Below are 25,653 nucleotides of genomic sequence, written 5' to 3' on the forward strand. Positions count from 1 at the left end.
CGCCCGGGGCAAAAGCTCATATAAATGGCAGCCAGCCGTCCGGCCTGTGCCGCCCACTTCCCGCGTCGTCAGGCAGTCGGGTCGGAGTCGGAATCGCCATCGTAACGCGTGTCTGGGTGCTTGCGCAGGATTGTGTGTGTCGGCAGTTGGTAGCTGAGGCGTGAGATGATGAAGGTGGGTCGGTGGCTGGACTGCAGCGGCTTGGAAGGATGACGCGGGGACAGTAGCTCCGGGGCGCCTTCGCGGGGTAAACCTCGTCCATCACACTGAACGCCCATCCTCAGCCCTACTCATTGGCCTCAAAACTCGGTTATCGCGATGCATCCAATTTATCTACCTGACTCTGATTGGCTAAATCGCCTGTGTACAATACCACGCGGGATTGATGTGATCGCAAACCCAAGTCTCTCACAACGCCTCCAGATTCGGCGCAGCATCGCCAATGTGCTCTGTGCTATTCTCGAACTGCCGATTATCGTCACTTCGACAGCTAAACCTTGTGTGAGACGATAGCGAGGGCTTGTGGACCTTCACCGTGTCGGCAGTTGTATTCGAATGTCATAACTGCAACTGCCGATATCTGAAGAGGGAATGGGCGCCGAAGCCTCCGAGGCTTCGTCACGTGGCTCCGGCTACATCTGGCCCTCGGCTGACATGTAACCTTTCCAGCAATTTGTGAGAATCATGAAATTCCATGTTCGTACGAGTCGTACAACGTAAGTGCGTTCAACAATCGGCAAAAATGTGCGCAATTTGTGTGCAATGCATGGTCTAGAAGAAAGCTTATCAGAAGCTCAGATTGCGAAATATGCGCATGGGCTTTACCGTAATGGTGGACGAGCCAAGTGGCATGTCTTGCATATAAACATGGGCAAGACCAAAATGCGTAACCCGGATATATGCAAACCCAGCAGAATCTCGACGTCAGCGGCCCTACCACACTTCTCTTTAGCCTTCATCACACTCCGTATCACGAGATATACTCAGTTATCTAGTGCAACCTGATAAGAGAAGTGAAGATTGAGTCGGAGTCGTGCATAAGAGAGTTATGATCAAAGTTTTATATTGCTAGTATAGGGTAGTACTTCTTCTTGCACAATGTTGCGTCGTGCAGAAGTATTGACCACCATCTACAGCTTAGCCGGTGTTGAACCGACTGAAGCCATCCTGTGCTCCAGCACAACAGAACTATACTAGAAGGACGAGAACCAACACCCTGATCCGTAGGTGTGTGTGGCTGCTTAGCCAGTGCACTGGTAGTCGTAGTTCATGCGCGAAGCATCCGTATCCTTGGGAACATAAATAGTAACCCTCCTCCCATCCGCCTCAAGCGTACCCACATACGAGTCAAAGAACGGACGCCAGTAGACCTGACCAGTTCCACCAGGGCAATCAATGTTGATGGTAACAGACGTGGTGCTCGTCATGGTAGTCGAGAAGCCCGCGGATACGCCGATCTCTGCGCTGACTGCGTCCCATGCACTTGCACCCAGACTGGCGCTTGCGGTGATGGAAAAGGTCTCTGACTTTGCTTCTGAGACTGTGTAGGCGCCGTTGTTGGGGACTTGGGCGACGAAGACGGCGGAGCCGGGCATGTAGACGTTGTAGGATGTTACGACGTCTGAGAACCTATCCGCTTGCTGCGTCGTAGATGGTTAGCTTTCTGAGGAGCGAAGTGATGAAGCTGGTGTACATACTCGGCTCTCCAATTCATTGACTTCAGGTGCCGCGGCAATCTCCGCCACGAGGCTTTGAAGCTCAGCTTTGTTCTCCTCGACAGTAATTTCCTTGTAGCTGGTTGCTGTAGCCGTAGACATTAGGCGCCATTCAGTGGCGAGCCTGATGGCGACCTCGGTCCAATCCGCGGGTGGAGCTGGTGACTGATAACCACCCGTGTCCTCTGCGCAGCCGTCCTCGATGGCTCTGGCTCTTCCGCCCCAGCCAGAGGCAGAATCACAGACTTCATACTCCTCGTTGTTGCAGAATGAGATACGGCAGTTGCCTCGTGTCCAGATGCGGCATTCTCTTGGGATGACGCAGACACTCATGTCTGGGTTGGTGCCCTCACCAAAATAGCCGTTGCCACTCATGATGTTGCGGCCTGTTCATGGGAAGAAAACTTAGTATCGCTCTTCAATGTGAAGATGTTGGAAGCAAGAGAGGTCGGAGTACTCACAGTCAGCCCAATTGGGCTGCAATCTCGCCTCGCAGAAGATACCGCCAGTCTGCGTTCCGTCCCAGTCTTCTTGACGAGGAGCAATTGGGGAAGCAGTTCCCATTGCCGCAAGCATCGGCAAAAGGGTGAGAATGTAGTTCATCTTGTCGAAGATGGAGTTTTGAGGTCGAGGATAAACCAGGTGATCTGAGAAGAAGGTGTATGGCTGTGATGATGGGATTGAGAGCAAAAACATACCTCTTTATACCCTTCTGCCTTTTCATCTGCCTCACAAGCATCCGTGTATCCAGCGTCATGGCTGGCCTGACTATGCACAATGTCTACTATCGAACATGGGATGTGGTTTGCCTTGAACGAGAACCACAGCTCTGAAATCTAGCGATTGGTGCTCTCGTACACTATCGTTGATGTGCATACCTCTGGGGGCCAGAAGCAATGCGCTACCGAGAGTATACGATACTTGGCTGCTGTTATCCAGTGTCTTAGAACGATGGCCTAAGATTAGCAAACCTCGGGAGCCTCTTGCCAGGCAGAAGCATCCGAGTTTCCCGGTGGTGGTAGTTTTGGAGGAGTGGAGAAGGGGCTGATACGAAGACCTCAGATATCTCGATCGCAGGACGATATCACAGTCCCAATAACACTTCGTGGTGCCTGCTCCTCTAGGACTCCAGTGCCTTCCGTTTGTACGTCTTGCAGAAACATGACAGAGCAGGCGTCATGAGTCAAATGTTTTCCATCATACCATGTGTTCTCAAAGAGAATTCCACAAGACTGAGCCAACTTCCGCTTCCAGCTTCACCACACGCTCGTCGAGACAGCCAACATGAACGTGCATCGGCTAACACGGCGGGGGCCTAACATCCCCACGTTTCTCTTCCCAGGGCTCTTCTATGGTCGAAAGTTTTGTGAAGGCAGCGGCAAGTCCGATGTACGTGCGTAGGCAAGGTTTGTTCACCTCGAGGCGAGCGAAGAAGAGGAACCAAGACGACTGCCAAGAGCCAAGAATTCCGATCACTCCACAACCACCATTATTGTTCGTCTCTTCAGGGCTATTTCCCCACAGTAAGCTGCTCAATGTAGCGAAAACATGCGAATGTAACGAATGCGATGCAACCTGTTCACGTTAGTTTGAACATATTTACGCCCTGCAGGTGCGACGGGGCGGACTACTAGGTATTGCAGCCCATGTTGACCTTGACACCGGAGTATGTCATCCATCCGATTATCCGTCTGGAAGACAGCGGAGCCTCTCATCCTTTCCCAAGACGTAGTCGCCAGTTGATGCCTCGCGGGGGGCCTGTTGCGGTGCGAGCCGCACACCCGTCACTGCAGGTACCTTGATGTCCTCTCCGCTCTTGGCGAACTCCGCTGGAAGACTGCTACGTCATGGTAGGTCCACCGTGAGGCTGATTCATACAGCAATGTAAAGACGGCATGTGCCTACCTCGAAATGTCTTTGATGCTTGATACTCACACTCGTCCCTGGTTGTGCTGATCATCATGGCTAATTTCGTTCTGCTGGCTGCGTCGCTCCTTCTCAACTCATGTTCCGCACAAGAATCGAATGACACATCTGTGGGAAGATGTCAAGGCCCAATCGATGCGATCGCCAGTGGCAGTCAGTATCTCAACTCGACGGGAACGGCCCGCCTACCCTCAAACCCAATACACGACGATGACTGGTACGTCAGCGTCACCATCACCGATAGACGCGATCCGAACCACATCTACGGGACCGAAATGCCCTGGCAAGAGAGGGAAGCGTTTATAAGTGTTCCTGATTCGCTGGTTAGGAGTCAAGATGGCAATCAGACGGAGTACTGCGTCTACGAGCTCCCGGGACAAGACGCCTCTTCGCAGCAGGAAGCTGGAGATTGCAGCGGCGTATTGAGCGACGACTGTATTGACGCCTTGATGCAGAATACGCCGGTCATGTCGGATGGCCAATGTCATAAGCCAGAGAATGTGGAAGACGCCTGTGGGATGGTTGCGTCGCAGCCAGTTGGTCAGTTCATCCCGCTCTTATCTTGGTTCAGCGACATGATCTTGTGACCTGGCTCGCCTTTGAATACAGTAAACTCATTCTAACACGGAGAAAAGGCACACCATCGAACTTCAACAGTACCGAGTGTAGTTTGTCCGAGATACCGCATGTCGAACTACCGGATAGTTATCGCACTTACTACGCCCATCACGTGCCTGTATCTGAAGGCGGAGGTGGTTACGAGAATTTCGACCTTTACGATAGGCACGTTCGCGAAGCAGTGCCTATGGTCTTCACCATCAAGTCTCCAGGTGGCACCATTGCCCACAAGGCCGTTTGTGTAGCACCAAACAATGTCGTTGACGGTAGCCGTGTTCCAGAGTCTGCTGCTGCTCAGTTGTCCTCCGGGGCTCCACTGGTAGCGGCCCTTGCTGTTATGGCTTTTGTATCCGTTCTCTCAATAGCCTAATAGACCTTGGCATCTTAGTGTCTTTTACTTGCGGCTTGAAGAAATGACATTCGCATCTGGTGACTTGTAGCATTAGCGTTGTAACGGTAGTAACACCGGGAATGACAGTGAAGCCGAGCATCCAGCTCTAGTCAACAGTATGATCGGGTGACTCGCAATGTGTCAAAGTCTCGGAGCTTGAAGCGACATGTTGGTATGCAACTGGTTTGGATTGCGACTAAGTTCGGGCGCGAGAAAAAGCAAAAAGATCGACGATATGTCGCTGCCTCGAGGCAATATCCGAGTGCCACAGACATGTGATTGCAGTCAGAGTCTGCGTCTCGCTACAACCAGTGGTGGGCTGTATATTGAAAGACTTGCGCGATAATGATTGTCGAGTCGGCAGACGTGTATAGCCGAGATCCTGTCGTGAAAGTTTACTTGAAGGGTTGTCAAGTGGATGTGTTAGCCGAAAGCGGGAGGTGACAGTACCGTTACAGCAACTCCTGACGATGGAGCGAATTGGGATCTGAGATTAGCTATCATCTAGCCGAAGATCTGCAAGACCTTTGACTCGTAAACACCTGTCAGCCCTGATTCCTCGGGGCTACATTCCATGATCATTTTCCCACGCATGCATAACTTCTCATCAGCCTGAACACTGCACATACTTCTCCGCGGCAGTGCACAACGATGACGGCTGATTATTTCCGACTAGAAGAAATATGAGGCTTCGGTGGGTACGTCAGCGGCTGCGTAAGAGGGTCTAGATGCGACAGTGTAAAAGCGAAGTTGCGATCCCAGCATACAAGTCTAGCCGAAACGACGAGCAGTATGGCGAAGCGCCGACAAAGCTCAACAATCATGCCCTGCCTGCGCTCCGCTCAAAAAGGCAGATTAGAGTCCAGGAACATGGCTTGACAAGCGACGACTACCGATCGCCTGTGGATACAACCCCATTTGGTTTCAAGGTTCCCGTCAATTAGTCGATGAGGTTGGGAACGACGGGCCAGCCATACCACTAGGACCACGATCCGACACCCCCGATCGAGCTGTTCTCAACTCTGCAGTGTTGAGGTTCGCGGGCGAGAAGATGGTGTGGTGGATACCAGAGCTACGGTAGCCCAAGCTCCCCGTCAAGGATGATGGGGGCGGCTACCATATCTGACCCCGCTCACATCTCATAGGGAGACTGTATGGACAAGATACAGCCCCTGAATTGAAGACTCCCTATATTTCCCATGTTGCTTCGAGACCTTGTCTCATTGTCTCTCAACAAATCTTCTCCTAGATGATTAGAACTGATCACTGGCCTAAGATGATACCCAAGTGGCTTGGATAAAACGGAGGATCGGAAGAGGCATCTCTCGGATCTAGCGCTTATACCAACAAGGACGCTTGGATAGCTTCGGAGAGCAGGGCACGAGCCAAACAAGTTTTGGAGACAGGGAATCGTAGTATTCGACTTTGGTGCTCGAGCCGGGGGCATCAGCCATGGGTTTTCAGGGACTTTGGGATAGAGCAGGGACCACCTTGTGTAACCAGAGTATATAGGCCTAGCAGCCCGTGTGAGAAGATGGTTCAATCAGCAGTCGGGCTGGCTTGTGATCCGGCTGCATAGTTGCCCACCTCTATGGCAAGTGAAGAGACGATAGTTCCAAGATTGACCGGGCCCGGAAAGCGAGCGCATTAGAGGAAAGCAGCCGAGCAGGAAAATTCTGCAGCGCTTGAGGTCAAGACAAGTGCCGTGCTCCGCACATGCGCTGGTAAGTATGCTCGAAGCTTGCTTGCTGTGGGTGAGTCATCTAGGTCCACGTCGCGATGCAGGCGTATGCGGCCGCCGCTTCGCCGACATATTGTGAAACACGACGGATGGATTGCGTGCATGATCAGTCATACGTACATATGCTCCATGACGACGCTCTATCACGAGCAAGACATTGCCTGTGTTGGAGGGTAAATGTTGGGCGAGGACGGGCCTGGGAAAGGGTTGAGTCGTGGGGGAAGGAGCCACCCGCTTCGTGTCGGCTTAAGTGGGGCACCTGACCCGTCTGTGCCCCTGTCAAGCTGAAAACGCAAGAAACGGTCACGAGTATCCTTACACGTTGCGATATAACATCATGCTCTGTATGCACGCACGATCCTTTTGAATCATGAAATCGGCACCAGCAAAAGTAAAAGCATCATGGCAACGTGGGGCAGTCGGCCATGGCCGCGGCGCATATCCAGGACGTTGCCCCGCGTATTCGTTTGCTATGAGGCGCAGCGACAAATCCCAGCTGCAGGTCTCGGGGTCGCCTTTGCAGGTCTGAAACATGGCAATGTGGGATGCTATCGATAAGTCCGTACAGATGGGACGACTGGACGGCGCTGGGGTTGCCGAGCATTGCGTAATGCTCTCGCTTTGCTTCACTTGAGGATACTTTTCTCCAATCGCGCAGCTGTAGGCCTGGCAGGCGATGCGGATTGAAACGGAAACGACCTCTCCGATGCAGCCTTTCTTTTGCGCAGAAGCGACCGTTTCCCATAGAGACAGGTGGTATCGGCCGGAGCGAGTTATTGCCAGTTTATTGCCAGGTCACTGTGGGTAACATCGTCATGAGGCCCGATTGTATCGGTACTGTAGAGGTGACATCGGCAGCGCCGAATTGATCTGCCTCGAGGTGGCATCGTCACCGCCGGAGCGCACGTGTCTGCGGCTGTGCAGCCTAAGCGAGAGTGGCGCAACTGCCGACGCCACTGCGACAATCCTCTTGCTTCCTCGCAGCAGCAGCATCATCGTCATGAGAGCACAATTGCGCAAGCAGGAGTCGTAGAATATTCGCATCGTGCTTCAGCAGGCGCCGAAGCTACTCGACGATGGACGCTGGCATGATAAACTTCTGGGCCGTCTGCGGCTCACATGATCGCGGGTTTTTCGGTAGAGAACCCTGCTCGCATCCCTGCTGGGCCCGCTGATTGGGCTGACTGTTTCGAGCCCATTTTTAGGCTCAAGCAACGTCAACCTGTAGATGGCCCAAGACTACCACGACTACACCCACCGTGAAAGTCCTGCTCTGCGAAACCCCTTGACAAGCGTAGAGGGCTCGTCCTCCCTTTAACCGCACACTCCCCAAAAGGGTAGCAAAGCCGCTGCCGTGCTCTCTGCTTCCGGACGCCCAAAGAAGGCTTCTGGAATCCGTGTCATGTCGCAACACCAGATGCTCGACGCCCAACTATAAGCGCAGTTGCAGGCTCGAGGATGCTGCGACGCTCGCCTACGGCGTGTATCCATGTGCAGGTTTGGTGGCTGCTGCGGCCTCCCGATCAGGTTTCTGCGGCCTCGCATGCACCTGCAACCGTGAGGCCGTCTTCAGCTGCCCTGGTGCACAGCACTATTCGGTCATAGTCGTCGATTACATTTGCTATTTCCACTGGGGAGGCTGATCAGACGCCTCTTTCGCAGTCATCTCCGCGCGTGCATGGCCGAGTAGTCGTTCGCACAACACTCGCAGCCATGAGAGCATCGCAATCTTCGCGCACCACACGCATCCGCCTATCCACGCGTGCGCAACGCGCTCGCCGTGTCCGTCGGTCAGCTTAGATCCGACTAGACCTGCAGCTGCGGACTCTGGCCGTATGCACGTTTAAACAAGCTAGATGCGCAGTGCAGCTAAACGGGGCAGTGTGCATGAAATCCTTGCCGACAAGTGTGGCCACGCCGACCCATGATCGTCGCTTGTAAGCTCTTAAGAGATCCCACCCACCACCACCACTAGCCTTCTTCACCCTCCTCCCACCTCGCCTTCCCCCATCCTCATTCGCCCGCCCCTCCCTGTCTCTCCTCCTCAATCCAAGGCGCCTCTCGAAAAATTATACCCGCCAGAGACATTTTCTTACAACCTCTCTTTTGTTCTTTTCTTTGAATCTTTGATAAATCGTCCCATCCTAATATCGCAAACGTCTCGCACATACCACACACACAACATGCCGATCTCGTTACTACCCGCCTCGGCTGCGGCCTTTGCGCCCAGATCAAACGTCAACGTCGTACTAGCCTCCAAGGTCGAGCCATGGTTAACACAAACCCTCAAGAGGGTCAACCGCGTCAAGCGTCCGTTGAACAGCGTCCAGCAACACACGAGGTGTCTGACAGAAACACTTTCCGGACCCAACGCGATGTGGTCGCTGTGCTCAATCATGGTGCCAAAGGCCCCGGACTCGGAACTGCGCAAGGACAACAACCCGCTGGTAGAAGCGCTCTTCAACTACCAGCTCATCCACATCGAGGCCTACGTCGTACACGTCGACATGGTTTCACAACATGAGGTCGCATTCAAGCTTACACCGGAGACCATCGAAGCGCTTATCGAGTACCACAAGGACATCTACTCCGTCGATGTTTCCGCCAGCACCTGGGAATGGGCCGAGAAGGAGCAACAGCTGAAGAAGCTCCAAGATGGATTTGTTCAGGCTGTCAACCGCTACGTCTTCCGAACTGGTGTCAAGGCTCTGGAAGGACTCGAGGAGGATGGTGCGGGAGAGCTACTCGAGGGACGAGGTGAGGATGTCAAGAGCGCCATCATGGGCCTGTTCCTCCCGCTCCTTCCTCCTCCTCCCAGGATCGTCGACGTTGTCCGACCAGCACCGCTTCTCCCCAGCTCGCCTGGCTCTGCCAACTGGTGGGTGCCAACACAGCAGTACCAGTCGCACTCAGCCCCAGTCGACACTTGGAGAGTGGTCCCATCGACGCCCAGCCCGACCATCGCTACCTGCGGTGAAACTGGACCAACATTCTGGAGCACCATGGGCAACATGGGCTTCGAAGCGATCCAGCTTCCGTCACCGACACCCTCCTACAGCCAGCCATACAACTCGACTAGCCCGTACGCACCGTGCACCAGCCCATACGCGCCAAGCACCAGCCCATACACGTCAAGTTCGTACTACAGCCCGCCCCCAGCGTCGGCACCGATACCAGCCCTTCCTCTGCCGAGCGTGCTAGCCCAGCAGTGCGGGTCAAGCGCCGTTCACGGAGGTTTCGGCGGTTTCGGATGGGACACAGGATTCGCACCACAGTACGCAGCATTCACATAAGCTGAATGACAAACTCGACTGTGGTGTATGCACCTGTTCTCTGTCGATGCTGGGAAGCGTGGACCTGGCCAGTCCCCCTTGCTCTTCCCTTTACCGCGCAGGTTGCCCAGCGCACCAACCTTGCGACGCCCGACACGAGACGAATGCGATATTCACGACATGATGTGCAAACATCACTACCCAACCGGCATGGGACGGCGTTTTATCATTGATTCCTTTTAGCGAGCGTCATTTCCCCTCTCCTTCTCCGTACATTTTCTTTTTGATACCTGCTCTCAACGTTATCCGTTTTGTTTTTAGCGAGCGATTTCCTTTTTTGTCTACCACAACGGCCGGACCAGGTCTTTTCATTTACTTGAATACAGCATCTCTGGGAGGCATGCATGTCGGGCATTTCAAACGGAAGACGGTTAAACAACAGCCTCACGGCTCACGAGGTCAGGCACACTCGGTTTTGGGATTTTTGTTGTGCTTTTTTCCTGTTTGTTAATGTCGTTTTCAACTCCTGGACGGATGCGCTATCTCTTCGTTGAGCCTGTGGCATGCCATGACTCTTTACGATCTGACGCGATTCACGTTCACGAATTACGCTTACTTGGCCTGGCATTGAGTGTCAGCTGGATCTGCCGAGAGGCGGCGACAAAAGTTATACATGCATCTGCGATGCCGCTGTGATAGCTCGTCTCTGTTGCGAAGGAGGACTGGGCCGGGAAAACTAGGGAAAGCGACTGCGCGGGGTCGAGACATGTGCACGCCCGTGGCGTCTCTGCCTCTCGGGAGGTGGTCCTCTGCTTGCGGAGCAAACACTTCCTGATGCACCTTTGCGCTATCGCTGACCTTTTTTTCGACTTGGGATACTGGATGCACGGAGACTGTAGGTTCATCTCCTACACTTCAAGCAAGTTCTTGGAAGAAGCACTCTCCTGGTTGATCTGGGAGCAGTTGAATCGGATGCTGGAACAGAAGCAAGCTTCTTTAGCCTTCTAAACTTAATAAAAAACGAAACTTGAATCAAAGAAATCAACTCTTCAAAGAATTGTGCATCGTTGCGAGTGAGATTTGATGAACAACCTTGGAATGCGATGACCTTACAGCCCGACAGCGGCGCACCGCCAAACTAGGACTTTCGCATTCGCGTCGATCATCCTCGCAGATCAAGAACACGATACCCACTTTCGATGCGACATGGAACATCGCATCACCCGAGCCCTTGGTGTTGGTAAGTGACCACTTTTTGCGGCACAGTTTGGCGAGGCCACCAGGCGACGCCGCCGCCGCAACAGCGCAGCCTGATGTTCTGCCCAGCCGGCCTCGCCAACCTTCAGCCCCACGCCAAACCCAGCAAGCCCAGCGTTCCGTCCCATCAACCATTCATCTTCTCAACACCGCGACTGCCACAGGGCGACCGCGCTCATCAAATGGAAATCAGAAGCAGTGAAAGCCATAGAGTCGGAGTTGAAAAATATACAGTCGATGGAAGATTTGGCACAGTAAACAGTCGACAAATGCGCCGTTGTGCCAACCCTGACAAACATCCGGAACATTTGATCACAAAGACCATCGGTAGCAAAAAAACATGCTTGCTGTGCAACAGAATATCAAATCGCGTGATCGCAAGTCAAGCTAAACTTCGCCTTAAGACCACGTCTCAGCCTTTGACTGAAGCTCATCTCTCAGCTTCTCGTATATATGCGAAATCTACCCAGGTACATGTACTCATTCACTATAAGTATCGTCTGCGCCACAGCATTCACTTTCTACGCCGCGAGAACACCCGTCTCGTTTCCTTGGTGAGAGAACAACAGGCGGTTAAAGATGGTGTTGTTCGCCTTCCACGTCCGAACCAAGCAGTGCATCACCATGTGCGGGCACATTCACTCATTCACACTGAACGGAGTAAGCCTACAACCTCAGCTCCTCGCCAGCCTAACGCCATGGCCTCTCTTGAATTCACTATGGCTTCAGTCCCACCCTCTGCATATAAAATACCCCCCTTTTTCCTCCTAGCTGTTCTCCATCACAGCACCGGAGTCAACTTTCAACTCACCCAACAATCTTCGCGTCGAACCCAGCTCAGTATACCTACTAGCAAATTCCAAGCTTTGCTAGAAAAGAAACAAGCTGTCCGCATCCCACCAAGTACTCCCATCTTCCCACAAATAACAAAGCAGAGATGGCGCCGACTCCCTTGACCAAGCAGATGGAGCAAGCTACCAAGAAGGATACAAAAGCAGCCGCTCCATCTCCCAATGGTAAGGCCAACCTCCTTGCTTCTGCTTTCGTGACCGCTCCTGGTCCCAAGAAAGCCATGCAAGCGACCGAGAACAAGATGGGCGACGCGGCCAAGATCTACGAGCTCTCCCATGCCGACCGCAAGGTCCTGGCTACAGGACCAAAAGTGCAAATCGTCGACAGCGAGGGCAAGCTAGTGGCCGAGATGCCCATCGCTCTCTTCCGCGCGATCTCCATCAAGAAGGAGATGGTAGCTGGCCCCAATCCAGTGATCAAGCTGCCAGCAGAACTTGACGTCCGTATGGTCCAGGACCTGATCAAGCACTTCAACGAGATCACCACCTTCAAGAAGTACGCGAAAGAACTGCACCCGTACCCAGCCCCGGGAACATGGGAAGACATTCAGCTATGCAGCGCCGCAGACTTCCTCGGTATGATGGCGTACACCCAGCGCATTTTCAACCGTTACTGGGCCCTCATCCGCGCGGAGCGTCTACCAGAGTACTCGGACATCGACGCCTTCTCCACTGTCCAGACACCGATCGGCGAGAACCTCTTCCGCAAAACCGTAACCAAGCTCGCGCAGCTCGACCTCGAAGGCAAGATCCCCGACCCAGAGGACTACGCGGCCTATCTTGTGCACAACGAGCGGTTTGGTCTAGCTGTCACCGAAGCAAAGGAGAAGATGCAGAAGCATCAAGACTACGTTGAGCGCACGGCCAAGCGGGAGGCGAACGCGAAACAGAAGACCGATGCCGATCAGATGTGGTCGCAGCAGCGGAAGCTGAATGAGAAGGAGAAGGCGGATAAGGACAAGGCGAAGTGGGAGGCGGCGAGGAAGACGGAGGCGGAGCTGGCTGCTCGTGTCCAGGCAAAATGGGTGCAGCCGGGGAAGAAGCATTGGACTGCGGAGGAGGCGGGGTATCTGCGCCGTGTTCGTGGGATTAACGTGGCTATTTAGGTGCCATGATGATACCTGCGGCGTTGTGATGGTTGTGTTTCTGTAGCTGGGCCTGTAGAGGCCAGTATGTGCAGTAGTCGTTTATCTTTGTCTGCGTTGTTACATTCATAGAGTGAGAGGATATGGTAGCTAGCATGAAATGAGTTTGTTGCCATTACACGGTTTCATCTCTTCGTCGCTCGTGTCATTTCCCGTAACATTGTGCAGCTTCACTCACGAAACCGTTCAGCTGTGGTGCCGAGCAATGCGCCAGATTAGAGATGTGCAGACTTTCTTTCATTTCGAACAAGTATGGTAAAAGTGGATTCCTGATGGGCTCATGGGCGACTAGTTGATGAGACCTCAAATTATCTTTGCTTCTTCCATAGGCAGTGACAGTATTAGACGGGACATGTCTTCGTCCAGGTCTTCTTTGTCATCGTGATCTCTCCTTGCTAATTCGTCATTTCTGTTCCCATCCATTTCAGATTTCGTCGTTCCCAGGTAGAGATGAAGAAAGCCTATTCTCCTGTACTCTGAGGGGTTCTTGGACACTTGCTGAATGACGATTCCGCCGATGACGGCATAGGGATCTCTTGCGACCAATAGTTGTATGGTACACCCACATCTGAATGGAGGATTGGCGGTGGTCAGATCGTAGTCGGGAGAGAACCGGATATGATTGATTTCCAGATTGTTCTGTCGGAACTGTTCCGTGATCGGAGCTGACCTTAATATGCCTGTAAAACGATTTGCCCAGTGTACGCCATATCCATCATCGACGGAACCAAGCTCATCAAAGCCTGTCAAGTTTAGCACAGGAGCCAATAGAATGATGCTAGCGTTGGTGACCTCTCCGAGGTTAGCAGCACCAACGACAGTATACTCCAGATCGACGACTTTGGCCTCTTTGGTAAATTGATAGCCGTCCCAGGAAATCATTGAGTTTTGCGCTGATACCCAAGACCAAGAAGGAGCCACCCTGGCAGGACGCGGGTTGTTTCCGTCTGACCTCCACAGTAAGTCTGAGAGTATGGTATCCTTCCATAATCCTGCAACGTAAACGTCGTCTACCCTTTGTAGCCGCGACATTCGATCAACAACAGCTGCAATAGCTGGCAGACGATCACTCTCGTAGGTCATTTGCAGGTCGGTATACTCGCTCACAGTCTTGTGCCAGTAAGTTTTATGGTCCCCGCAACTATCGCCCCAATCAAGATCATTCGGGAGTTCGAAGTCAGTAGCGTATTTGTTCCATATTTTGTCTTCTCTGGAATCCTCGGACGCAAAACCGGTTTGGCACTCCCAGTACACCTGATGTTTGCCAAAGTGTATTGTGCGGTGTGAGAGTCTTCGTTCTTGATACACCCAGGCGCGAGTTAACAGCGGCATTGATGTTGGTGCAGTATTCAACATTCCTGTTGGAAACTGATTTAGGCATTTCCGGACGAACAGATGGGGATGTTTTTCCAGACGTCTCGCGACTGGACGATCCGAAAAGAAGAGACCGCCGTTACTATCTTGGCTAGCTGTAGCTGCAAGGGTAATTTGTGAATTCTCGTATATATCACCCATCGTGGCAGCGGCCTCTTCCCAGTCTTCTTCGCTATCTTGGAGAATACCTGCAGTTGTTCAGCTGTGTATCTTGAAGTAAAGGTTGCTCGTACAATGACTCACATAGTGCATCGATCCAGACGTAATGAATTCCTAAATGACAACACATCTCCACTGCATCTCGAAACGTCTTGGGTAGACTCGATGTCTTGAGACCACCACGCAGACTTCCGACAGTCTCAGCAGTCAACTTAACGGCAGGGCCATTTGACCCCCAACAGTGGCTGAGACAAGCATACGGAGCTACACATCCAGGGTGCTCGCGAAGGAATATATGCTCAGTCGTGATCTCCAGGATTCTTTTGGGTACCGAGGCTGCTACTAGCTGCGTACACTTCTTATGGTGTTGCATACAGTTCGTCTTCCAGTCTTGAATCATAAGAACAGTCTCTTGCGAAGAAGTATCTTCCGAAAACGGTCGGGACTCTCTGATGTTCCAGACATCAGAGTTGAGAGGCTCTAAACCGCGTGGGAGGTCTTACGTATTATTAGTTCGAACGTACCTGTAGAGTATTTAGACATACCACTGTAGCGTATGACTTCAATATCTTCGCCGATGCCGATATGGATGACAAGTTCTTGCCTTCTCTGACTAAAGTAAACGGATATCTCAATTCGCAAGAATGATCGGTCTTCGCGCCCAACAAAAGTGACGATAGCGTCGAGAATGACAGCGCAGTTCCGACACTTAGAGTCTACTCCCTTCGCCAGATCACTGAAATCGATCTCAACGGAACCGAGTGGCAGTGCCACGTCGCCTTCAATCGTTTCGTCCACTATCGGATGCTTACAACCGACGCAAATGTTTTCGCTGTTAGACATGTCTGCGCAAGCTGCTGATGTTATATTGGCGAAGACGTTTCCGAGCGAAACTGGCTACTCAATTTCCGAGAGAATTATCCCAGATACCCTTTGTTACTGCGCTGCTAGGAACAGTATGTGACAAGAGCACTGGTCTGTCGTGGGTTTGAGGAATGTTGATGCAAAGTCGCAGCCTGGCGAGCTCAGCTGAAGAGTTGGACATGATGTATGGAGCCAAGGTATGTGGCTGTGGCGGGGTTCGTTCACCCACGCCATACAAGAGAAAAACTGAACAGGCCTGCAGCCTACATCAACTTAAAACCCTACAAGATAGGCAACTTAGCGTTAATGTAGGCTGCAGGCCTGTTTAGTTTTTTTCTTCTACAAGGTGCACCAGTTTACGGAGTAAGGCATGCTGATAGCATGTGGGTTGTAGGATAAATCCATGGATAATCAAGAGTATTACGAATTCATGTTCTGGAAGAGCCTTTGTCTCTGCACAGCCTGTGCGCTGAGTCTGAACTGCAGAAAGAAAAGACGCAGACATGGCTTGCGAAGACAGTGTAGAGATGTTGGGTATGAACAGCGCGGCCCACGAGCGCCATCGGATTGCGCGACAGAAGGACCGTGCGTTGCTGACGTAACCCAAGCTGGCCGAGTTCACAGCGGCAGCACATCGCGACTCAAGACCCCCACTTAAACACCGCGACAATGGCTTCAGGATACGGACTTGCTGGTGGTACGTACAAACCAATTACTGGTGCACAATTTCGGAAGCTTTGAGGGTTGGCGGAGGCAGCGTAGCGAGCGCAATGGCACTGCGAAGAGCGAACCCGGATCGAATGCGAAGAGCGACCACGACGGCTACACGATGCGAGTAACCACACCGAACGTACCGAAATACGGAGAGGGGTGGAGGAAATAGAAAGATGGTGTATCGAGCAACACTGTTAGCGCAGCGGCCATCCATGGTCTTTAAGACGACTCGGAACCTGGAGGATACGAGAGCGCATGGGAATGACGCACTACTTGGTCAACAACTCGAGCAGACAGCCGAGACCTCCAGGAATTATTCCCAGACCTCGAAAAGGTTATCGCGCCTCAACCCGCCAGTGCCAGCTCTCCGATCGCTCCATCTACCTGCCCCCGCGGACATGTCCGCTCGCGCTGCAACCCTCCAAAGCTCCACGACCTACCCTTATATTTCATACCGCGCCGCAAGAAGCATATCTACATGGTCACACTCTGTTCCTAACTAACACAATACCCCAGGCCCATCCCGCTGCTTCCCCTTCTGGCAAGAAGTCCTCGCATGCTACACAACCAACACCAACGCCGAGGACGACTCTGGCAAGGCAAAATGCGCACCTGTCCTTGAGGACTACTACGAGTGCCTTCATCACAAGAAGGAGGTGCGTACCTCCAAACCTCACCCTCTCCCCTTGCCATCCCCCGATCAATCCCATCTTCTCATTACACCTCCCACACAGTCCCTCCAACAACCCAGTCCAGAACTCCAACGCTGACAATGCAACACTAGGCCGCACGTACCCTCGCCCTCCAAGCCGCGTACCGCAAAGCCGAAGCCAACATAAAACGCGACGACGCACCGTCTGCGGGCGAGATCAGGCGATTGGGCGTGTTGGATGCGCCGCTTGAGGAGAAGAACCTTAAGCCGAGCAAGTGGTTCCCTCATAAGGAGATCAACTAGAGGGGGACTGGACTGGAACGGACTGGATTGCATTGCGCATTGGTCTGACGATGATGGAAGGGTATGGAAGGGGAAAGGAATGGCTGAGGGGGGTGAACTTGTGTATATGGGCACCTAGGTAGCTTATGTTACCTGCACGGCCAGCAGGGAGGGAACAATGAACGGGAATTGAAAGTGATGAGGCATCAAGCTATATATGTGAGGTGCTGCATGTATGTGCAATCGAACAGCTGGTATCTGACCCGTACCAAATGAACTTTGCCATCGAAGTTAGAGTAACTACAGGCCATGCATGCCATCCCAGTCCCATTCGCGATGGTCACATCTGTAAACACGTCAAACATCCGAGCAAAACCACTTTTAAAAGATATATGCTTTCATTCATTGCCTAACACTACAAGCATACACCATCCAAACTTTCCCACTCCTCCATAATCCATACGCATAGCCATCTTATCCTACCCCTCCCCCTCGTAACCGATGCAGATAGTAGCAGGAAAGAAATTGAATACACCATCGTTATCATAACGCACCCTTTTTCGCCCAATGTGCCATAATGCCCCATAGAACGCCATAAGCGGAGTAGTTCGATCGATGTAATGATGCGACATAATGACACAACAGCGAAAAAGAAATTACACACTCAACTCCATGCATACGCAGAGTTTTGCGGACCGATAAACCGAGAAACCGAGACGCAACCTAATCAAACACACAACACGGAAGTGTCGTAACCGTCATAATCCAACTTTTACTCATTGAGAAGAGTTTGGACTACCCACACCGTCGTCAGATGGTAGTATAGGATCTGTACCGAAGCGTGAAAGGAGAAGATATATCGCTGAAGTCTGTTGTTCTATATCGTCCTGCAACTCAGTCTACATGTTTGCAGGGACACTGGTGCGCGCGAGATGGGGAGGATGCGGTGGTGGTGTAGCGGTAGCGCGGCTGCCGATGCTGCCGAGACCGTGGGCTTGAGCCATGCTGCGGTGGAAGGAGCCGATTTTCTGGAAACCCCTGATGATATGTTAGCATTGTACTATTGCTGAAGAAAAGGAAGCATTTGTAGCGTACTTTGAAAGATCATAGCTTTCCTCCTCGGGCTCGGGCTCCTCCTCGAAGCTCGTCAAGCTGGCACCGCGTACCATCCCTCCGTTGCCCACGATACCTAATCCAAGCCCGTTGACATTGCTATTTGACCGGGAACGCTGGCTTCCAATATGCCGACTGGCGGGTCTGGAGACGGTACGACTTGGACTCTCTGGGCCGGCATCTTCCTCTTCTTCGCCTTTCTCCTCGGCATCTTGGTCTTGATCTTCATTGTCTTCGGGCTCTGCGCTGTTGTACGGCAGCATGGGGGGTGAACTGGGGTGGTCTTCGTCATCGCCATCTTTGAAATCTGGACGTTGTAGTTTGATAGGGCTGAGCTCGAGTGGTGCTTTGGCAGGCGTGCTGGGGAGGTCGACGAATTTCCAGAACGGTGCTGGACTGGAGAATGCCATGTACTGGCTGGGCATTTGGGCTGTGCTGGGGGGTGCGAGACGGGGTGCGTGACGGGAAACAAGTGGGGTGACGAGGGCATTGTTCATTCGGTTCGCATCGTAGTTGCCATTCATGTTGTTCGACCCGGTGTCCGAGTACAGGGTCGGTGGTGAGTTACCGACGTCTGTCTTCATACCAGGGACACTCTGCTTAACGGGGTCCACACCGGGTGATGATTCCAGTCGGGATTCGTCCTGCTTGATGTGAGTAGGTTCCTGGCCGTCATTGGCTCCATAAACAAGGCGCTTCGCCGGAGTGACGAACCGATCCTGGTCGCGTATAGTCGGCGATTGCTTGAAACCTCCAAATGGGCGTGGGCCGCGGTCTGGAGTGTAGGATTCGGTGGCCATCGGGACCGACGAAAGCGGGGGCGTAGCGGATCGTGGAGGCGACTTGACGCGAGGAGGGTATTGGCTTTGGCGGTTGTCGCGCTCCAAGGCACCTACAAGGCGCTCGGTGGCTTGAGATGGATTGCCCAGCGCGGGCGAACTAGGCCCTGAGCCGTCTATGCGGTATCCGATTGCCACGCCGCCCTTGCGAGGGTTAAGCAGTTGCTTCTTGATGAACTCTTCCTTCTCCGACTCTGCAATCTTCCACTTCATACCCTTGCCAGGCTCGTCGGTGCGGCGTGCAACCTTTTCAAACGACTTATTGAGGGACAGATTGTGTCGAATGCTGTTCTGCCAGCCGCTGTTTGTGTGGCGGAAGAAGGCATACCGGGACTTGATGTAGTCGTAGATGTTGGCAAGCGTGAGCATCTCTTCCTCGCTACTGAGGATCGCTTGGCCGATGAGCTGGGCGTAGCTGTGAGGCGGCTTGATTTCTTTAGTTGAGTCTAAGCTGTAGTCAATATCATCGCCATTCTCTAGTAGAACTGCTCGAGAGAAGGTAGCAGGTGAGCCTTTGCTGCGGGGGTCCTTTTCACCGCGGAAGGTCATGGGGGTTCCGGGTTGTGGGTATCCAGGCGTGGATGTCATCTGGTTGTAGTATGCTTGTGACGATTGGTGTTTGTTGCGAGGGTGCGAAGACGGTGGGAACGGATCGTACTGGTCGCGCTTGGGCGTCGGTCCGCTGGGATGCGCGTGCTGATGGGGTTTTGGCGGCGGGTTGCCGTCATTGTCAGACTCGGCGGCGTCCTCATTCTTGACCTGACGCCACAACATGGGGTGGAAGTGGTCCTCTTGGTTGGCGAGAAGGAACAGCATCTGAGTGCTCATAATGCTGATACAGATACCCGAGTGTAGCGGCGCCTTGTCTCCTCTGGTGAGATGGCGGTCGTCCAGCTTGAGACCGTTGCGGCTGTTTACGGTGATGTACCACTGCTGGTCGTCAACCTCAAAGTTGATCTCGGCGTGGACGCGGGATATCTGGCGCTCAGGTCCGAGGTCAATGTGCACGCCCCAGTCCTGGCGGTTGGGGTCACTTGGAGGCAGCCCAGAGAGGTCGGCCTGAGAGCCCTGCTGGTTGGAGCGTGTGTTCGAGTCTACACGGCCGATTCTAACTTGCGTGTCCTGAACGAAGAAGCACCAGTCGCGGGCCGCAATCTTGGCAAAGGCCGGGATGTTCTTGCCCTTGTTGCGCTGCGACTGCAGGTCGTTGGCATAGTCGATGGCAGCGTGGGGTACATAACCGGGCACACGGAGGGCGGCTATGACGATGTTCTGGCGCTCTATGGGGTCCATGGGGTTTTCTGCGTCTCCGCCGTTGGGCAGTGTCGTGTTGGAGTCGTTGCTAGCGACGGACTCTGTGATGCGGGTACGGGGCGGGTCGGGGGCGGCCGTAGCAGGCGGCTCTTGGGCGGCGCCATTCAACTGTGCGAGTGAGTACAAGTTCGCCGCAACACTGGTGGTGTTGGGGCTGCTCACCCGCCTGCGCTTGCGCGAGGGCGTGGCATCTGGCGTGTCGGGTTCAGACTGCTGCTGGGCGTCTCTGCGCGAACGAAGACTTCTGCGAGTCGACATGGTGCATGCGGGGGGCTAGCGAGCGGATCTGTGGAGGAGGAGAATATATCAGCGAGAGTTGTGCGAGTGTGTGCATTCGTGTGTTATTTATTTTGGGTGGTGACGGCGGACCATGGGAGAGGGACGAGCCAGCCACGGACGTGCGAAGAGCAGCCAGCCAGGCGCCCCACCAAGCGACTCGACACACTCGGAACGGGAGCTGCTTACCGCGAAACGTCGGTGTTGGATTCCCAATGCACTGCGCGCGACTGGAAGGCGTCGTCCAGGGAGCGGCGGCGGGCCGGGGGCAGGCGTCGCAGGGCGGTGGTGACGAGGAGGGTGGAAGAGCGCGCGGTCGTGGGCGGAAGGGTCGACGTATCGGCGTGTTTGTTATTCCAGCACGACGCGACTTGGTGGCTAGCGCAGGCGTAGCGATGACCTCAGGACGCAGCGAGACAACGGTGACAATGCGCGACGCGTGGGATAGTCAGATAGTCGGTGGCTATCGATAGAGAGATAATGGAGCAGAGCCGCAGGAGCACGGAAGGGGACAAATTACGTCGCCTTGGTGTCCTGGCTCAAGATGCTATCCGTGCGCACTCGTGATCAAAATAACGCGGTAGCTGGCAGCGCGCTCCCAGCCGTGAGCGACCCAGACCCAGCTTTTCAAACATGCACGCTGCGCCGCTGTCAAACGGGACGCCTGCAATATGATGCCCGCCTCCTGTCATTGCGCCCTGAGCATTGCTTCTCCAGCGCACCCCAAAGCCCCAAACGCTCAGGTGCCGACTGTGCGCGTCGGGCCCAGCCAAGCAAACAATGACGCTATGCAATCGGGCTGGAAAACCGTTCGCATGCCGCCAACAGGATCGCTGCTGGCTGCACCAACGGCCCACCAACACAACGCCAATCGTTGCCGCTTCGGACGCTTACTCACGCTCGCTTGCTGTGTGTGCTGCTACACGATGAGCGAAGAACGTCGCAGAATACCGCGTCAACATACTGCATAACGATCGCAGCTTTGCAGCGTTCGTCCCGTGACGCGTCGAATTTTGATCGCTTTAGCTACATTAGTCACCTCGTAAACGCAGTCCTTGACTATCGCCCGTCATCGAGGCTCCACGCCGAAGCGCAGCCGGCCCGCGATACGCACTACCCCTCAATCCATCGCGACAGGGCACCATAGCCGCCTGTCTGGATCGATCAAGCGTACATGTAGCGGTTTCACCCAGTTTGACAGGCAAGACACAGGCACGTGCAATCAGGCAATAGTTACAAAGATTCGTTTCTTCATAAAACTAGCTATGACTAGCTGACAATTAAGGATTGAACATTACTGTTGATGGTGTTTATCCAAACAATACAGATCTCAACGACTCTAGGAAGTGTAGTCGCTGGTGTCCATCTCCGCAGTAAGCAACAACTTACGCGAGCTAGCACCGACGTACACCGTCTTGGGGTACTCGGAGATGACCCAGTTCTGCGCGGCGACGTCCCAGTTGCTGATGTCACGGCGAGTGATGTCAGCGTGGAAGGTAGCGCTCATGCCGGGCTGGATGCTCAGACGGTCAAAGGCGCGGAGCTGGACCACGGGGTCTTCAGGTCCACCGAGAGCAATGTAGCACTGAACAACTTCGTCACCAGCGACGGTGCCGTTGTTGGTGATGGTGGCTTCAACAGTGTAGAGAACGTCCCACAGCTGAGGGTTACCACCGGGAGCACCACCGGCGGCGATGCGAGCCTGGGGTGAGCCATCAGTGGAACCTTCAGGCCACGTGTAGTCGACACCGTACTCAGGGTCTTGCGACGCCTCAGCAAGATCAGTCGAGTTCAGGTAGGGGTAGATGAAGGTGGCCGGGCGGGTGAAGTTGGCGGGGAACTGGTACTCCTCGATGTTCCTGCTGTAGTTGCCAAGAGTAGGGGCAGCAATAGTCTGACCAGTAGTGGGCTCGTATGCACCAGCAGGCACCTTTGTGACACTGATGTTAGAGTACTCAAAGGTGGTGTAGGAAAGGCCGAAACCGAACTCGTAGATAGGAGTGATGTTCTTCTTGTCGAACGCGCGGTAGTCAATGAAGACACCCTCGTCGAAGTTGTCCTGGGGGCTGCCGTGGCCGTTGGTGGGCTCGTAAGTGACGTCGGGGCCGTACTCTTCCTGGGAGCTGCCAATGGTGAAGGGAAGCTTGCCACCGGGGTTGTGGCGGCCGTAGAGGATGTCGACGATGGCGTTACCAGACTCTTGGCCGGGGAGACCAGCCCAGAGAATGGCAGTGATGTTCTCGTTGTCGTAGAAGTTGTTGACAAGGACAGGTCCGACAGAGTGGATGACAACAATGGTGTTGTTGCACAGTGCCGACACGTTCTGGATCAGAGTCTCACCGTCTTGCCAAACAGTGAGGTTGTTGCGGTCACCCATGTTACCTGTGGCTGAGTTAGTAAGGTTTCAATACGAAAGCAGGATAAAATATACCATCGACGGTGATGTAACCTTCACCAGAGTCGGCGTTGACAAAGACGATAGCGTGGCTAACCTGGCTAGCCATTGCCTGGATCTGCGCGTAGGCCCAGTTGTCGGTAACGGAAGTGACGACACCACCGTTGTCAGTGACCTCGCGCTTGATGGACTCAAGAGGGGTGACCAAGTAAGGGAAGTCAGCGGTTCCAGATCCCCAGCCCATGGCCAAGGTACCGTTGTCACAGCCACGGTCGGCGCATCCGTTGGGACCGTACTCGTTCTCACCAGCGTCGTTACCGAAGACACCAGTCCACTTCTCGTTTCCGGAGAGAGGAAGGACACCGGAGTTCTTGAGCATGACAGTCGACTTGGCAGCAGAGCGGCGAATGGAGCGGAAGTGGTCCATGCGAACGTCAATGTGCTGGTTGACGAGCTTGTTGCCAACCTGTGCGTAGTAGTGCTCGTATCCGTAAGTGTCGCGTTGCCAGCTGTCGAAGTTGACAGGGATGGACTCGTCAAGGCCGACGAAGTAGTAGGCGGCCATGATACGGACAGCCGCATCGTCGAGACGCCACTGGGGAACGGTACCGTTGAGGATGGAGATGGTCAGGTTGGTTCCCCAGAAGGACTGGCCAGAGTTGAAGTCGGTGTCACCGGGCATAGTCATGTCCAGACCAGCAAGGGTGGAAGAGACACCAGAGTGTTGAGCATCCCAATCAGAGACGATGAAACCTTGGAAGCCAAGCTCGCCCTTCAGGATGTAATTCTGGAGGTACGAGTTCTGGCAGACCTGGGAGTTGTTGACCTTGTTGTAAGAGCACATGATGGATCCAGTTCCAGCACGGATGGCGTCGGCGAAAGGCCACAGGTAGAGCTCGTGCAGAGTCTTGTCATCCAAGTTGGAGCTGATGGCATCGACAAAGCCAAAGTCCTCGAAGTTACCGGGCTGGCGGAAGTGCTCCTGCTCGTTCATGATGAAGTGCTTGGTGCAGGCAATGACACCAGCGTCCTGGATACCGCGGACGGTGTCGGCGACAGCATGACCAGTCAGGACTGGGTCAGGAGAGAAACCTTCCCAGTTACGCTGGGCAGATGTTAGTGAATGTTAATGCGATCGGATCATACAACTTACTCCACCCTTGGGATGGCGACCGAGAGGACCGATCGCAGGGCCTAGTTGCACATCGACACCCTTTGCGCGGTGCTCCTGACCCATCTGGTAACCGCGGCGGTAGAACTCGCCACGATCCCATGATGCAGCGATAGTGCCACCTGCGGGGAAAGCAGAGACGTAATCGGCGAAACGGATGCCCAGAGGGCTGTCTTGCAAACAGAGAGGGTCGAAGTCGAGACGGGGGATGGCACCAACGTTGCCAACGCAGGCGTCACTCTGCCATCCAGTTCCGGTGGTGAGGTTCACCTTCTCGATGAGAGTAAGCTGGCTGACAAATGCCTTTGCCTTTGTGATGGCATCAGCCCAGTCGCCGGTGGTGTCCTCTGCCCAGCTATTTTCGAGTCAGCAATTGTGTTCCAGATGTGAAGTTCGGCCGTGTCGCGATGCAACTGCCGCATGTGAAAGCTTGGTGGAGCCGGCGCTCCTTCGCTCTTCCCCACACCTGTCAAGCCCACTTCTACGGCTAATGACTTGTAAAATGCCGAAATTTGTACGTACGGGCTGGGGTAGTATGGAGGACTCTCAGCAAAGTTCAATGGACTGCTGGTGTCGTTGGAGCCCGTGTTGTTGGAATACTTGTTTATGATCAGCGTAAGCTCGTAAACACAGCTGCAGGGGTGAATTGTACTGCGCGCAGAAAGGGGAAGAGGCCAACAACAAGATGCGCAAGATCGCGTAGCATCTCTGCAGCTTGATAACAAATATCTTGCAGTGCCAACGGCGTTGTGGTGCGTAATTAGAGAATGTGCAAACATACCTGGGCGTGGGCAAGGCCCGCAAACAATGCTTGTGCAAGCCACAGCATGATGTCCGGCTGGCTGGGAAACGCGGCGATTGGGATACAAGAACACAGTAATATATATCTACTGTGGTAGTATGCAAGTAGGAGTTGAGAGCGCTCGCAGACACAGGCCTAAAGTCCCGGGCGCCATGACAGCTTTATTCACAGCCGCGAGCAGCAAGTGACATGGGCAGGGCATAGCTTCCCCAGCGCCCAGCTACCCGTCCCCTAGCACCATGCGCCGTCACGACCCCAGGCGCAAGCGGCTGCCTCTTCTTCTGCGGGGGACGTGTGCAGAACCTGCTGATCCCCGCCCCTAAGCCCTCAATGACTCGATGGAGCGCACCCCGGTGCCTCCGCTGTGTTCTTCTGGCCCCGATGTTTCCTTGGAAGCCCCATCACATGGTCCGTCTCCAGTCAAGACTGCTGCGCATATGCAGCGACCATCGACTTCTCGCAGCTGCATCACGTCAGGGTAGCTCCACAAGCAAAAGAAGAAATATTGCTTCTCTCCCGTCTCCCTTGAGCTACGTGCACGGGCGCGTTGAATGACCCTGGCCGTGTCCATCGTCATCTACCTACGTCAACCCCGGACGTGCATATAAGCTCACACTCAAAAGCCCTTTCCGAGCGCCACAGAACAGCCAAGCTCGCAGTGGGAGGTGCGTGAGGCGCCCTGTCTCGCTGGCTCAAGACGTCCAAGCCCAGGGCAAGACACCCAGTGCGGGGTTGGTGTCGTATTCGAGCTTCCATGCTTCCGTCTTCAACTGCGCCGCAAA

At 54.0% G+C, this 25,653-nt stretch overlaps 6 protein-coding genes across 6 annotated transcripts; 3 read left to right on the forward strand and 3 right to left on the reverse strand.

Moving 5' to 3' along the window:
• Positions 1-1,241: 1,241 nt before the first annotated feature.
• On the reverse strand, positions 1,242-2,090 carry J4E84_006714 (uncharacterized protein; the record flags this gene model as incomplete). The annotated part of the gene is made up of 2 exons (XM_049389301.1): positions 1,242-1,640; positions 1,698-2,090. 2 exons carry the CDS (start codon positions 2,088-2,090, stop codon positions 1,242-1,244), a joined length of 792 nt encoding a protein of 263 aa, XP_049243010.1.
• Positions 2,091-8,574: 6,484 nt separating this feature from the next.
• J4E84_006715 (uncharacterized protein) lies at positions 8,575-9,684 on the forward strand (the record flags this gene model as incomplete). The annotated part of the gene is made up of 1 exon (XM_049389302.1): positions 8,575-9,684. One exon carries the CDS (start codon positions 8,575-8,577, stop codon positions 9,682-9,684), a length of 1,110 nt encoding a protein of 369 aa, XP_049243011.1.
• Positions 9,685-11,857: 2,173 nt separating this feature from the next.
• On the forward strand, positions 11,858-12,877 carry J4E84_006716 (uncharacterized protein; the record flags this gene model as incomplete). The annotated part of the gene is made up of 1 exon (XM_049389303.1): positions 11,858-12,877. The coding sequence occupies one exon, from the start codon at positions 11,858-11,860 to the stop codon at positions 12,875-12,877; it is 1,020 nt and encodes a 339-aa protein (XP_049243012.1).
• Positions 12,878-15,982: 3,105 nt separating this feature from the next.
• Positions 15,983-16,982, forward strand: J4E84_006717 (uncharacterized protein; the record flags this gene model as incomplete). Its single annotated transcript, XM_049389304.1, has 3 exons — positions 15,983-16,010; positions 16,544-16,683; positions 16,812-16,982. The coding sequence occupies 3 exons, from the start codon at positions 15,983-15,985 to the stop codon at positions 16,980-16,982; spliced, it is 339 nt and encodes a 112-aa protein (XP_049243013.1).
• Positions 16,983-17,860: 878 nt separating this feature from the next.
• On the reverse strand, positions 17,861-20,485 carry J4E84_006718 (uncharacterized protein; the record flags this gene model as incomplete). The annotated part of the gene is made up of 2 exons (XM_049389305.1): positions 17,861-17,999; positions 18,057-20,485. The coding sequence occupies 2 exons, from the start codon at positions 20,483-20,485 to the stop codon at positions 17,861-17,863; spliced, it is 2,568 nt and encodes an 855-aa protein (XP_049243014.1).
• A 1,357-nt stretch (positions 20,486-21,842) lies between these two features.
• Positions 21,843-24,898, reverse strand: J4E84_006719 (uncharacterized protein; the record flags this gene model as incomplete). Its single annotated transcript, XM_049389306.1, has 5 exons — positions 21,843-22,885; positions 22,935-24,003; positions 24,052-24,424; positions 24,592-24,668; positions 24,851-24,898. The coding sequence occupies 5 exons, from the start codon at positions 24,896-24,898 to the stop codon at positions 21,843-21,845; spliced, it is 2,610 nt and encodes an 869-aa protein (XP_049243015.1).
• Between the last annotated feature and the right edge of the window lie 755 nt (positions 24,899-25,653).

Source organism: Alternaria hordeiaustralica, assembly GCF_023758085.1.
Source record: "Alternaria hordeiaustralica strain BMP 2776 chromosome Unknown scaffold_13, whole genome shotgun sequence".
NCBI lineage: Eukaryota > Fungi > Ascomycota > Dothideomycetes > Pleosporales > Pleosporaceae > Alternaria > Alternaria hordeiaustralica.